At 30.2% G+C, this 14,898-nt stretch overlaps 1 protein-coding gene across 1 annotated transcript in view; it reads right to left on the bottom strand.

Moving 5' to 3' along the window:
- The window catches only part of LOC129980938 (L-2-hydroxyglutarate dehydrogenase, mitochondrial-like), a 40,807-nt gene that overhangs the window by 5,078 nt on the left and 20,831 nt on the right, over positions 1-14,898 (bottom strand). Inside the window, exon 6 of the mRNA XM_056091445.1 lies at positions 12,926-13,083. Coding sequence (XP_055947420.1) covers positions 12,926-13,083 — 158 coding nt within the window. The remainder of the gene's footprint in view (positions 1-12,925; positions 13,084-14,898) is intronic.

The following is a 14,898-nucleotide window of genomic DNA, read 5'->3' as shown; positions in this document are numbered from 1 at the left end:
TAAACCCGCATGCAATTTGTGCCTTGCCTATCACACTCTTTTAATTTATTAATTTGTGATGCCGCTTCCAGCAGTATACATCGTTAATTTTTTGGGGGATGTTGCAGCGCTTATATTGCTTATTTTCTACATCTACGAAAAAAAAAAAAAAGGAAATTCTACAAAAGCATTTTAACATTATTCTTAAACCATTATGTGATACTCGTTGGGAAGCCAAAATAGATTCGGTTAAAGCTGTGTATATACAGTTTGAACAAACTTGTAATGCCCTGGAAGAATTTATTGATGCAAGTAACGATAATACAGCGGTATCCGAAGCTAAAAGTTTATTAGATGCAATACAAGAAGTGCCATTTATTTTATGTTTAATAATATGGTTTGCAATATTATCCAAAATTAACACTATAAATAAGTTATTTCAAACAAAAACAATTGTTCTCGATTCGGTTTTCAATTTAGTCAATAAAATTAAAACTGAAATCCAAAATTTAACACATTTTTAGACGAAGCAAAAGTGCTAGCACATAATTTGAACATTTCAGAACATTTTCCTGTAAAACGAATTCGAAAAAAGAAAAAGATTATATTCCGAATTAGCAGAAGACAAAGTTATAAAAAACCCGATAGAGGAATTTAGGTGTTATTTTTTCAAAATGGTAATTGATACTATTATTGTACAAATAGAAGATAGATTTAAAAATTTTAGAAAAACATAAATTAAAGAAATGTTCTAAAAACTTTGTAAAATTTTATAGCAAAGATGTAGATGAAAACCTACTCCAAATAATTACTTTGAAACAGGATTTGGTTTTGAATGAAAGAGATGTAAATAACGCACAAGACATATTACAATATACAAATAATAATTATAATGAGTTATTTCTAAATGTATTAACTTTGTTAAAACTTTTCTTTACGTTGACAGTTACTATAACAAGTGCTGAGCGCTTTTTCAGTAAATTAAAATTAATAAAGAATTATCTTCGGTCAAGCATTTGTTCAGAACGCTTAAATGCACTTGCTACATTAAGCATCGAAAGAGAAATTAAAAAAAATTGTAATTTTCCTGGAATAATTGATGTATTAGCAAAATAAATAAATAAATAAATCACGCATTAAATAAACATGCATTAATAATATGTGTTCGTGTTTTTTTTTTTTTTTACTTCACAAAAAATTAGAAAGTAGAGACCAAAATGTATTTATTACTAAAAGTTCAACATAACTGCCGCAAAGTTTGCTACTTCTGTCATATATATGGACCAAGTTTCCTCTTCGAAAAAGCTTCGATGTTGCCGTCAATTATACGAGACAGGTTTTAATATTCCTTTGAAACTCCTCAATAGCCTGAAAACTTTGCATTCTAATCCAATTCTTCAATTCAGAGAAGAAATCAAAATTACTTAGTCCTAATTCGAGGGGTCTTCACGACGAGAGTGAGTAAAGACTTTGCCATAACATAAGATCTTATTCAACTAGATGATCACATGATTTGAAAGAAATGGAATATGCTGAAAACCCAAACAACGAGCTGGTCAAATAAGCACGACAGAATCGTAACTTTGACAGCAGAAAATTTAAACATACTTGTTCCATACTTACTTGTACGGATTAATGTGTTGATACAGAAAGCCCGTTAAGCAAGGTCGACAACGGATAACGATGTTTTATTCCGCAAGAAAACACAGGTTATAAGTACAGTCGCAACAACAAATAAGCAGATAGCAAATCGCTAATTAATAATTGCACAAATACAAATTACTGGATATAGAAAGGGAAATAACGATCAAGTCTCTAAAGAGAGAATTCATTCAACTGATTGATAGTTGTTAATTAATAGCTCCCGTAAAATATGAATCCACTTAAATAGCTCCCATGCCAAAATATGAAAATTTCTTGGAGGACCTGATCCTCGAGTTCTAACAGATATATCGTTCAAATTCCTGTATTTGCACGAAATTTCATTTTTGTAACTAAATACGTCGTCAAGTTAGGGCTTATTGAACAGGCGTTCATTCAGCATACGTAAGAGAAATCTATAAAATTATCTCACTTACTATGATACAAATTGCACGGAGTGACATTATTACAAATTTTTATCAGTATTTTATTGATTAATAACATACAGAAACATTATTTATCCTAAAGATGTATACAGACTTATGCAATAACTCTTACATAAGATTATAAATCTTTAGAATAAATACCAAATAAATTCCTTCCTCTAATATAAGATAACTTAGACATTTTAAATTCTAATTAATCTGAATTTATTATAATTTTTTTAAATACGCAATATTTGTATCGAGGCAGTTTTTTCGATGTCACATTCTCATTCCCAAAACAATATCCTTCTCACACATGATACAAAAAAAAAAAAAAAAGTGTGTGAGAGAGAGGCAACAAATGTATATTCATTAACTTAAGAATATGATAATAGTATATGTAAAATAATGGTAATTTTAAACTGAAAATGCATAAATAATAGAACAATTTCGCAGCAACGAAATCTTGAATCCCCCCCCCATTAGTTACCAAACGACTTGTGAGCTCTACATGACAATTACAGCTGTAGCTTAACAAGAAGTTTCCATAAATTATATGTATTATTTTTGCATTTTCATTAATTGCGGCTCCCAAGATCCTATGTCAAGGAAATGAGGCATATCGCCAAAATGTAATAAAATGCATAGTTGCGATCTTCACATGATTCTAAAGTCGCCAAATAAGCCAAAAAAAAAAAAAAAGTTATTATAAAAAAAACTGCCTTTTTTGCTTTGTTTTTTAAAAATGTCTTACTCCAAGACATTGCGCTTTATTTTTCTTGATAGGGATTCATATTATGGATGAAACTACGAGAAAAATGCTAAATGTGAAAAAATTAATAGTTCCTTGCTTTTTATGCTGTCGTAACGTATTATAGAAGAATTCATTGCAATAAATTATATAAAAGAAATAAAATTACTATAAAAATATTTTATCATCAATATGGTTCAAATACATGTGCCATTCTTATAAAATTAAATATATATAATGAGACAATAAAATCAAAAAGAATTACTGCAATGTTTCGGTTTAAAAGAACTTTATTTAAACTATGAAGCTACATTTTTTTACATTTTGTCACATTTCTTAGATATTCTGTCACATTTTGATTATTATTATTTCATAGAAAGATAATCGCATCTTAATGGATTACCATTCCTAAGTCCGGAGAAAATCCAATAGACACAGGTTCAATTATCATGTCACATTTCTGGGAGAATAACAATATTTTCTTCGAGAAGGTAACAATATTTCAAGAATCCCTGAATCCTTTCTTTAATTCATTAGATACAATTCATCTGTGATCGATTTCAGTTTAATGCTTTAAGCATCGCCTATATAAGGCAACAGGTGTCTCTCAAAGCTTTTAGATCTGTTCTTGCTATTACAGCGGCAGGTTATCAAGATTTAAGTCATTTTGACCATGGTAATAAAATCAGCGCACAAGAGAAGTGACATAGCATTTCCTAGGTAGAGATGAGAATTCGATTTTAGAGTATGACAACTATGCAAGTGTACCGTGGATATCAGGTTTCCGGTAAGATCAGAGACATCAGAGGAGCTGGAAGAATGACCTTGAAACAAGGGACTAACAAAGACTAATAAGAATTCTTAAAGGAGAGGGACATGCAAAACATCCTCAAATTACCATGGATATTGCAAGATCATCAACAAATGAGTGTATGAGATGTTCAACAGAAAATCATTCATATGGGCTTTCGGAACCGAAACCCACTGCTATATCTTTGCTGTCTTCAAATATAGCAAGTAGATTACTGATGACTGAAACTCGCTACTTAGTCTGACAAGTCTTTTTTCCACTTGCATCTGGCAATTGAATTAATGAGTATGAGTACGTAGAATGAGTATGAAATCTTCATGAATCCATGGATCCCACTGGCCAAAAGGGGACTGATCAATCTGGTAGAACTTCTGGGTGGTATTTGATGTGTATAGTTTGTGTGATATGGGATTCTTGATATATCTAGAAATAACTCTCACAGTTGACATGTACATGAGCATTCTGTGCTCTTACATAGATCCATTCATGTTCCATTGAGCATTTTCACTGATTTGGGCTACTCCAGCACACATAGACTCGCTACTGGGTGCTTCCGGAAACTTCCTTTTAACTTCCATCGGTCATCTAAATAATCAGATATGAATTAATGTATGATGCCTTACTATATGCGGTTCTGAAGACATCTCCATCTCGCATTCCTATGGATTTATGAACTTTTCTGCAGATTTCAAAGTCTGAAATGTCTTGATGATACCTTTAGATGTTAATTCAGTCGATGTCACATCGTGTTCCCCTTATCTATATGCTTGTGGATTCCTTACATGATGTTATGCAGGTAATATGTACTATTTTTTCCGTATTTTCAATGTAATTATACCTATTCTGATGGACAATGACTGTGTTGACTGGAAAATAGCAGCAGTTTAAGTTTTTCACTGAGCAATGATTATTTAAACCCAATAAACGATAATCAAATTGAAACTTTGCGTTGCAGCATAGCTATAATTTCCCAGAAAAGAAAATAATTCGTCTTCAATTTTCCGATGGTGCCAGGTTGGCATTGAGTCCAAAACATTCGGTGTAAAACTATAATTAGTTGCAGAAGCAAAACACCAAATATACAACACCTTTTCAACTCTGTTCTCGAAGTTGTTTTTCGATTGTGATGTTGTAGTCTTCTGAATGGCATGAGGTCATTTTAGAAAGGAGAGTTTAAAACCGAAATCAATGCGAAGGAGTATGCGAAATTTCCAATTGCCGATTTAGGAGTTTTATTCAGTTCTTTTTGTGCTGCAAATATTTTCGTTTATTAAGTTTTCACATTCCTTTCATTCAATAATTCCTTACTTGTATATATCTGACATTAACGCAGATCATCCAGGTTCAGTGATAGGAGGCTTGACAGTTTCGCTTCAAGAACTAGTTTTAAGATGGATATTATTTGTCATTGATTCCAAATCTATTGGGGTTTCAATATTCAATTATAAATTTGGTAGGTTTGCTTTGCTATAGTTTTATTTTCTAGAGTTTGATTTCAAATACATGGTACTTTTTCTTCAAAAGAAACTTTGGTTGGTTGCTCTAAATATACCTATTGCCATGGTGGAGCCAGTCTGAAGTAGTACAGTCTACATCTTTCAGTATATTTAATCAGTTTCTGAAGAACTTCTTTAAATATTCAATATAACGTTTAGTTCGGTTGCTTTCGAAGATATTTTAATGACTTTTCTATGATTCTCAATTCAGTCGTGTGAGATCCTTTAAGAAAAAGAGATCGAGGACTGTAATCAGCCCGAATAAAATCGTGAAACTTCCAATGATCAATTTTTCATCAAATTCATTTTCGTTGTCACTAGAAATCATAGAAGACGTAATGTCAAGACGGGGGTTATCCTTTCGTTGTAGATCAGAATCACGTTTAGTCAACAGTTGTATGTCTGGCTCCTCGGTTTTAAAAATATTTCTCACACATCCAGTGATCGAAGAAACAGATGGCAGATCTCCATTGAAAGCTTTATAAACTTTCACAGCAGTGTAACTCAGGTGAAAAACACCCACTGACACAAAAAACACATCCTTCGCCATCTCTTATAGCTTTAAAGAAAGTTTTCAAATAAATCGCAAAATTCGCAAAGTAAATATCAAACGCACTTTTGCAAATCTCAACTAATAATGAAACTTTGATAATGTTTCAGAGTTTATTGCTATTATTATATTACATTGTCAGAAATCCATTGTTCCATAACAGATTTTTAATCAGTGTTTTTGTAATATATTGCTATAAATCAATTGTTTTGTAGTACTGGAATTTGAGTATTATTATTACAAAACAATAATAGTTATATAATGTGGACAACAATGAGATTAATTCTTAAAACAGAACAAAATTTAAAGTAAAAATTAAAAATAAAATCTTAATATAATGTATATACAAACATTTATTCCAATATGATGAATTATGTAAAGATATATTATTTAAAATTATTCCCCAAAACATGCAGAAATTCTAAAATTGTGAATACCAATAGATTTTAGTACAATTAAGTTTATGAAGAAAATAAAAATTATGTAATCTGATGCTAAAATAAGTTCAAACATTATGTTTCCAAGAAATTTTCAAATTCGATATTCTATATAATATTTTGTAGTTTTAGATGAAATCTAATGCGATTGCTTTTTCACAAGTATTTTGATTAATTCAAATTACAAACTGGAAGTTTAAAATTCATTGCTATTCTTTTTATAAGAGAAAAACACTATTTAAAAATAAAATTTTTTCCTTTCTTGATATATATATATATATATATATATATATATATATATATATATATATATATATATATATATATATATATTTCTTGCTGCAAACATATACATACTTTTTTTCATTCCAATTTTCTTTAATGAGGAAAGCAAAAAAGTTGTTTAATACAGTAGACTCTCGATTATCCGCGGGCGGGTTATCCGCGCCTGCCGCACAAAGTTTTTTTTGTTTTTTTTGCTTTTTTTTTACTGATTTCTTCAAAAACATGCAGTTTTACCGTTATGCTTTTGTAATTACATAATACATTACAGTATTAAAACAGTACATATGTATTAATTTTTCTGTGTATCCTTGACGCCTCTCGTAAGTACAAAGCACTTTTCTGTTTTCATTAACAAAATGCATTTTAGGTTCGTTTTGAGTGATATACTAAAATATTAAGTGTTACTTAAACATTTCCTGCTGTTTATCTTACGTTTTATTGTACATAAAACGATTTTTCAAAGTTGGAATGACTGTTTTCTCTTTTGCTACATTCATTTTTAGCTTTTATCGGATTATCCGCGATTTTTGTTATCCGCGGAGGCCGCGCCACCCAATTCCGCGGATAATCGGGAGTGTACTGTATATATTTCATTCTGAAATAAAGATTTTTCTTTAATATTTTAAATAGCATTTTTATTTCTGTAGAATAAACGATTTTTAAATAAATCCCTTATTATGAAATTCTTTTTCGTAGTTTTTTCGAATAGTATTTGTCATTCTATAGAATGCATGGATAACATGAAATATAAATGTTTATAAAGATATAACTTTCTATTTTTTTAAAAGTTTTTTATGACAAAATACATAGGTATTGCCTAAATATAGAATATGGATGTGTGACACATTGCTGCTCGGTCATACTTACATTGTATATGGCCCATTCCACGGTAATGTATGTGACAATCGGACTAAAAGATATGCATAAATATCTGATAAATTTATGTACAAATGTAGTGAAAGTCAAAAATTTAATTTTGTTAGACAATTAAAAAAGAGTTTTAATAAATGGTAATGAAAAATATATTTGTATTTAAATTTTGAGAGACCTTTTAAAATTTTTTTTAGATAGTCACGTATGTGACAAAAATTGGAACTGTGATTTGATAACACCAACTTTCTTTAAAAAAATCAGTGAATTATATGCATGAAACGTGCTTAAAAAAAGTTTCCCATAAGAAAAAGGTTTAATGAAGACAAACTAATAAATGCATTAAATATTTCTTTAATTTTTCAATTAAAAAAAAAATGTAACTTTACAGGTCATGTATGTGACAAGTAGTCATGTATGTGACATCGTTCAATTTCACATAACTGCATTTTGAAATATTACAGTATTGCGACCGTTAATTATAGGTGTTGGCAATACTCTAATTATGTCATCCCGCTGAATAACTCCTATATCATTCTCTTGATAAATGAAGTTGCATACGGATACCTGCTTTAGGAAAATAACATTGATTTCGGTGTTATCTAATGCAGACACCTGTGCTACATAAGGCTTCCAGGACTTTTTTCCAAACACTTTTACAAGTAAAAACTTGCCAAGTGAAATATATGCAGAAGTGTGATTTTGTGCAAGTAATGGAGTTCTTTTCAAACACTGTTCTGTATTTTTACAAAAGCATAGCTCTTGCACAGTTGTATCCAAATTTTGCTGACTTGTAAATAAACAAATGTGTTCATCCAAACATTTAATTATGTGGGCTTTTTTAATTCCTGGAACATCCTTAGCTAAATTCCAATCAATTTGAGTTTTATCTATATCCTTTTGCAGCATAGGAATGACAGTGATATTTTGTACTACTTTTGCAGCAACTGTAGCAAAATCAACTGCATTCTGTACTATAGCTCTTCTTGCCTTTACTTCCGCATAGACTCGGGACTTTGCAGTACCTCCTATCCCATCAACAACTCCCTTTCCATGGGAAGTTGCTGAATATTTCCATTCGAAACTAGAAAAATGCTTTTGTGTTTTGAATAAAATAAAGAGGAAGTAACAAATAAATTTGTTTTTAAACTCGCTGGATGGTCCATCGCTCCAAATTATTAATTTTGGTTTATTTGCCTGAAATTTAATAATTTCCAAAAGCTTCAAAATGAAAGCAGACACAGATAGCTTAGATTTATCTTTAGTATCACTTACAATAAGATAACTCTGTGTTTTATGATTCTTTTCAAATAATGCAGCTGTAAACAAAGTTACGTTTTCCCGGCTCCATAGTGCAGACTGTATTTCACTTTGCCACTCACATGAATAACTCATAGCAAAATCTACTTGCAATACAACAGTATTGCTTTGCTTTATATCAGATTGAAAGGCAGCAGCTTGGATTCGTTTAATTTTTACATGCTGCTTAAAACTTTGAAAATTTTCTAAAACATTATCAGTTAATTCAGCTATGCAACCTTCATTGGTTTCTTTATAGAAGCGCTTATTTTCTGACTTAACCCATTGGTGCCATTGTACATTAGAAGCATTATTTAATCCTTTTTTGCCAATAAAATCTAAAAGCAATTTTCCAGCATTACATTTATCACATTTTGTTTCCCAACACTTTGATTCCAAGTCTGAATTGCACAGCACTTCTTTCCAAAAATCATTGTTATAATCAATATTTAATCCTTTTAACAAAAGAATGAAATTCTCATGACTCTTGCATTTACACTGATCACTAGGTGTGTCTTTAAGAAGAAGAACATTTTTAGGTCTTAAACTGCAAAATTTTGAATATCCAATATTAATGCTTGGATTTTCTTCCTTAAACAAAGCATGTGCTTCTTTCATATACATTGTAAGAAAATGTTTACGAACACGTTTTTTAATGCCATTTTCCCAAATTATCATTTCATCATGCATTCCTGGAGCAGTGTAGACTATGTCTGCTCGGCACAAGAAGTCTGCCACAAGTTCTTTGTTTTGATTATTATCACTGATATTGGACTCTCTTTCCTTTTGCAGTTTTAAACCTACCTTTTCCACTAAATTGCTGACTACAGCCATTCGTTTTCGAGGTGAGGTTGGTAAGGCTTTCAAAGTTTTTTTAACTGCTTTGCCAAGTGTCTGGGGAACTGTATAAGGAGAACATTCTGGGGTAGTCGCAATAGAAGAATTCAAACTTGAAATTTTTGTAGAATTACTTATCTTTTTGGCTGCTCTGCATTTCCTCTGCCTTTCTCTAGCTGCTTGCTTTTGTTTCTTTTTCTCCTTTTTTGTCATAGTTGCTGCTTTTAAATCTCTTATTTTTTTCTGCCTTAGCTTTTCTTTCTCTTTAAAATCAGGATCATTTCTTTTTTTCTCATAATATCTCTTTTGTTTAGTAGCATTTTTTATTCTTTGTTCATCATCCATATTTTAAGCTTAAAATAGCAAAATAAGACTAAGATGCTTAAAGATAGCAAAATCTGACTTGCAGCATACTTCAAACACAGTGTGCTGTGAACCTTTGCTTAAAAACAAACATTAGGTTATAGCTGGAGAAGTAAAGGAATGTACTGCCATCTGGTGAGATGAATTTAAAATAACTGCTTTGGATTTTATAATTCAATGTCACATACATAACTGCTTGAAGTCACATACCTGACCATTGAAAATTATAAATTAATTATAATATTTTTTAAATTTTTAAATGCAGTTTCATCAAATAGTATGATTATATTTAGAAAATAAAAATTTAGAACTTTCTATTAATTTAATGATGCAAAAAATAAAAAAAAAGTTTTAATGGTCATGTATGTGACACTCCACAATCTTCATTAGCTTTGATTGTTAAAACAAAGCCAAAATAGACATTAATTTGTAATTTTTTGATATAGTATTACTAAAAACATATTAACAATTGAAAATTAAAATTCTATAGGCACCTTATGAAAGGTGAAATAATTATAGAAACCTTTAAAAAATATAATAATGAAACAGGCCATTTACAAATTCTCAGCCAAGGTTTTAAAAAATGCAATTTTTGATGAGATCTAATATTTTTACACAAAAATCAAGTCAACAACAAGCAAAATCAGATATTTTTCATTAAAATTATGTGTTATAACCATGATAATAGATTAAAAAAAAATTTGCCCCTTGGTTTCAAAATCCATGGAATGGGCCATATTCATTCTAAATATAAACCATAAATCAGAATATTCCCTAAAAACTCACTTTACTAAATAATAAAAATTAAGCATTGAATTATATTGTTAAACTAGCCGACTTTGGCGACCAGTTTGCTCGACTAGATTATTGAGTGTTTAGAATATTAAAATATTATTATGGATTGCACTTTCTTCAAGATTTCAGCAAAGCATTCAAAAGCACGCTACTGAATGTTTTGATGGATGAATTGGAATTCCATAATACCAATTCAGAACAGTTCAGCCAAATCCTAATGATCTCCTGACTGTGAAGCACTTGATTAAACTTTCTGCTTGACACTTATTTTTTAAATCTATATTACATATTCTCTTTTTTAATTGAATGGAATTTTTGGAGACAAAGCGAACCCTCTATAGAACATTTATAATGATATTTTTCTGTACCATTAATTAGCTAAGCAAAGCGGTGAATTTCAATCAGTTGAGAAAAAATTCAATGAATGAAGATGTCTGAAATTCATACGATAGTTCACCGCCATTCAACAATCTATACTAATAGAAAAAAGCACTATTTGTCTTGATTACTTTTTACTTCCAATATCTTAATTTGTTTGATTAACTTTTCTTGAAAATTTTAAAAAGTAGACACCAAAATGTATTTATTACTAAAAGTTCAACATAACTGCCGCAAAGTTTGCTACTTCTGTCATATATATGGACCAAGTTTCCTCTTCGAAAAAGCTTCGATGTTGCCGTCAATTATACGAGACAGGCTTTATATTCCTTTGAAACTCCTCAATAGCCTGAAAACTTTGCATTCTAATCCAATTCTTCAATTCAGAGAATAAATCAAAATTACTTAGTCCTAATTCGAGGGGTCTTCACGACGAGAGTGAGTAAAGACTTTGCCATAACATAAGATCTTATTCAACTAGATGATCACATGATTTGAAAGAAATGGAATATGCTGAAAACCCAAACAACGAGCTGGCCAAATAAGCACAACAGAATTGTAACTTTGACAGCAGAAAATTTAAACATACTTGTTCCATACTTTTTTTCAAAAACAAATTTTAATAAAAACTGAAATACCTTTCAGACAAATGAGGAGCATTCGTCTGAATAAGGCCCTTCTCTCATTAATGGCAGTTACATTCTTCGAATGGGGGGAGGGGGGGGGGGGCTCGAAAATCTATTTGAACAGTCTGACAGATGCCTGAATCTCTAAGGCGCTTATGTCGAAATGTAACCATATTTGCACGACATTTGAGGTAATAAATCCATCTCGTTTTCTACTTTTATTTTTTGTTATAGTCCATCGAATCTTGAAAAAAAAAATTAATAAAAATCTGCTATCACAAATTTCAAGTTATCATGTAAGAATATTTTTATTTCACAATATAAATTTTGAATATTGATATTGAGATTTTTAAACCGTACTTGGTCACAAGAAATAGGTCAATGAACTGCACAACTAAAAATATTTTTTTTAAAAAAAAGTTGAGTGAGCATCCTGCTATAAATTTTCGAGAGTTTTGAGAATCATAAAAGTTTCTAAATCTTTTTATTTTTTTAAATTCCCGTTATAAAACCAATTTATGCTCATATTTGTCCAAGTTCAACCTAGAATTTTGCTTCGATTTTTTTAAATTCTGTAATTTCTCTTGGTTTTCATTGATAGTGAATTAAATCATTTTCTGTTTTTTAGCTTTATATTTTTGTTCAGTGTCTCGCAATTTTCCTTCACCTGCTGGCTTTTCTCTTGCATTTTCGAATAGCCTCTTGCCTTCGTCTCTGCATATCATAATTTGCTAACTATTTACGACCCATGGTCTTTATATAGCGAAGAAGATAAATTACGAAAATATAATTTAATATAATTTATATATTGAAGAAAATAATTTGGTTTAGTTTGAAAAGTAAAATAAAGAAAAAAACGAAACAGTATACTCGTTTAAAAGATAAATATTTAAAAAAAAAATACAACTAAAATAATTAAAGCATAAGTAGCTTCTGAAATTTTCTGGAGATGATCATTTTTACATAATGCTGCCAGTAAATTCTTTCATTCGTTTATTTATTTAATTAGTTGTCTCCCAGCTATAAACGTTTGTCCCACATACATTTCATCATTTTCCAAACAAGAGAGTAACCGCAGGAATTTTATTATAATTTTTTTTAAATGTGGCAATATTTGTATCGAGGCAATTTTTTCGACGTCACATTCCCATTCCCAAAACAATATCCTTCTCGCACATGATACAAAATAGAGAGAGAGAGGCAACAAATGTATATTCAGTAACTTAAGAATATGACAGTAGTATATGTAAAATAATGGCAATTTTAAACTGAAAATGCATAAATAATAGAACAATTTTGCAGCAAAGAAATCTTGAATCCCCCCCCATTAGTTACCAAACGACCTGTGAGCTCTCCATGACTTACATTGGATGCAACATTACCTGTATTCAATGTAACCCAAGACCTCTCTAATTTTGACGCCAGTTCCACGGTAGCCTTCCTGATGCGAGGCCAGCACGGCGTTGGGTCCGAGCCAGACAGATCCATCGATGCGAGGTGTTATATGGACACCCAGAAAGGGTAAGTCTGGATACGGGACCTGGTGAGGAAAAAAAAAAAAAAAAAAAAAAAAAAAAGGAGTGAGAAACGTGGCAAAATGAGAATTTAAAAGCATTTATTTAAAAATTCAGCTTGCTTCTGCCTGATCGTTGAAATTGCCTACATGGTCAATCTCTACTAATAATAAAGGAGAACGTGAATGTTGGTACAGACCAGACTGTTTGACTCAGAGATGTTAATTCTTTACAGAATGGAAACGTAGAGTGATTCTTTTTTTCAAATTTTAAATAAAAATAAAGAGTTATTTTTCGCTTATTTCTTTACTATTTTTATACTAAGTAGTAAAAATACATTTGCAATGCCTCAATTTTTTTTCTCAAAAAAGTGCTTAATGATACCACTTTAGAGGTCATGGAACTTTTCCCCGAAATAATTTTTTTTTTTTTGTAATGATTTAAAAAAATTCTTTTGCAATTCATTGTTATAACGAAATTCAAATCTTTTCCACTGCTACATCAAATATTAAATAGTTTTTTATATTGTTGATAATAACGGAAGAAATATTGTTTATTATTGACATAGTTTATACGAGGAATAAGAAAATAATGTTACAGTATTGTGAAAGACAACGTGCAAGTGGAAGATATAATACTTGATTATAGGTTTAATGATTATAATGCCATGGGACTTCATTTCATGACAAAGTTCCATGCATATAATAGATAGAACATATGTAAAGTTATTAAATTAACACTACTTTAATGTCTATCACAATTTGATGCTTAAAAAATTTGTTGTAGAAATCATGATGATCAAATTATGCATAAGAGATTTAATTGAATTTATATACAAACAACATTCCAAGAAAACTAGCTGTCTGCCAAAAGAGATAAAATTTTACTAATAATAAAGAAGAATCGTATCGCTGTGCTCTACTATAATGCCTGTTGGACTAGTTTTAAGCTTCAGTAACTTATATTCTGTGTAATGAAATTTAACATTTAAAAATTATTTTTAACTTTCTAGAGGTTAAAAGTCAGGCAAAATAATATATGACGTCATTCACTAGAAACTTGGTCTCTTAAACGTTTTTATGGATTTGTGGTGCCACATGATAGACTTTTTTTTTTTTTAAATGTTTCAAGCATTTGTTAAGCTTGTGGCAACACCATTAAAAAAAAAAGAAGATTGAGCCGGTATTTTCAGCATGAGTCTAAGTTCTGCAGCACGAGTCTTAGAGCAATTTTTGTTTTTGTTATGGTGAAGTTTTAAGGTTATTTTTAAATAAAATGTTGTTGTTGTTAAAACTTTTGGCTCTTTTTAATTTGAACATGCATAAGCCACTTTACCTTAATTTCCACATCATAATAAATTATTAGCTTGAAATATCATTGAAGTGATTTGAAGCACGTGATATACTTACTTAATACATTAGTGATCGTGATTCCATTAAAAAAAATTGGTGTAAAAGTAATTTTTTAGAAGGTTGATATGGTCTGTGCACATACATACATATTTTATGATAATTTCATCAACAAAGAAAAAGGAAAATTTTGAAAAACAAAAGAATTATTTGCAATTATTTGTTTTACTGAAGACATAATATTGAAAGTTTCAACAACGTTCTTCAGTTTAAAATTTTAAACAATTTTGTCAGGAATTCAGCAAGGAAGAACAAGGTTTGAAAAATTAATTAATTATACAATTTTGATTCTTAACATTGTCAAAGAATATGCTCACTGCCTTTGTTATTATTCCCACATAAAAACTTTGACTTTGGCAAGTCCATGCTTCATTTTGAAGACTGTGGCTGTTTTACTCATTTCTAATGAACTAATGTCATTAACTAACATTT

The sequence above is a fragment of the Argiope bruennichi genome, chromosome 8 (assembly GCF_947563725.1).
Source record: "Argiope bruennichi chromosome 8, qqArgBrue1.1, whole genome shotgun sequence".
Classification (NCBI taxonomy): Eukaryota; Metazoa; Arthropoda; class Arachnida; order Araneae; family Araneidae; genus Argiope; species Argiope bruennichi.
The sequence above is the reverse complement of the archived record's forward strand: the minus strand, read 5'-3'. Positions and strand labels throughout refer to the sequence as shown.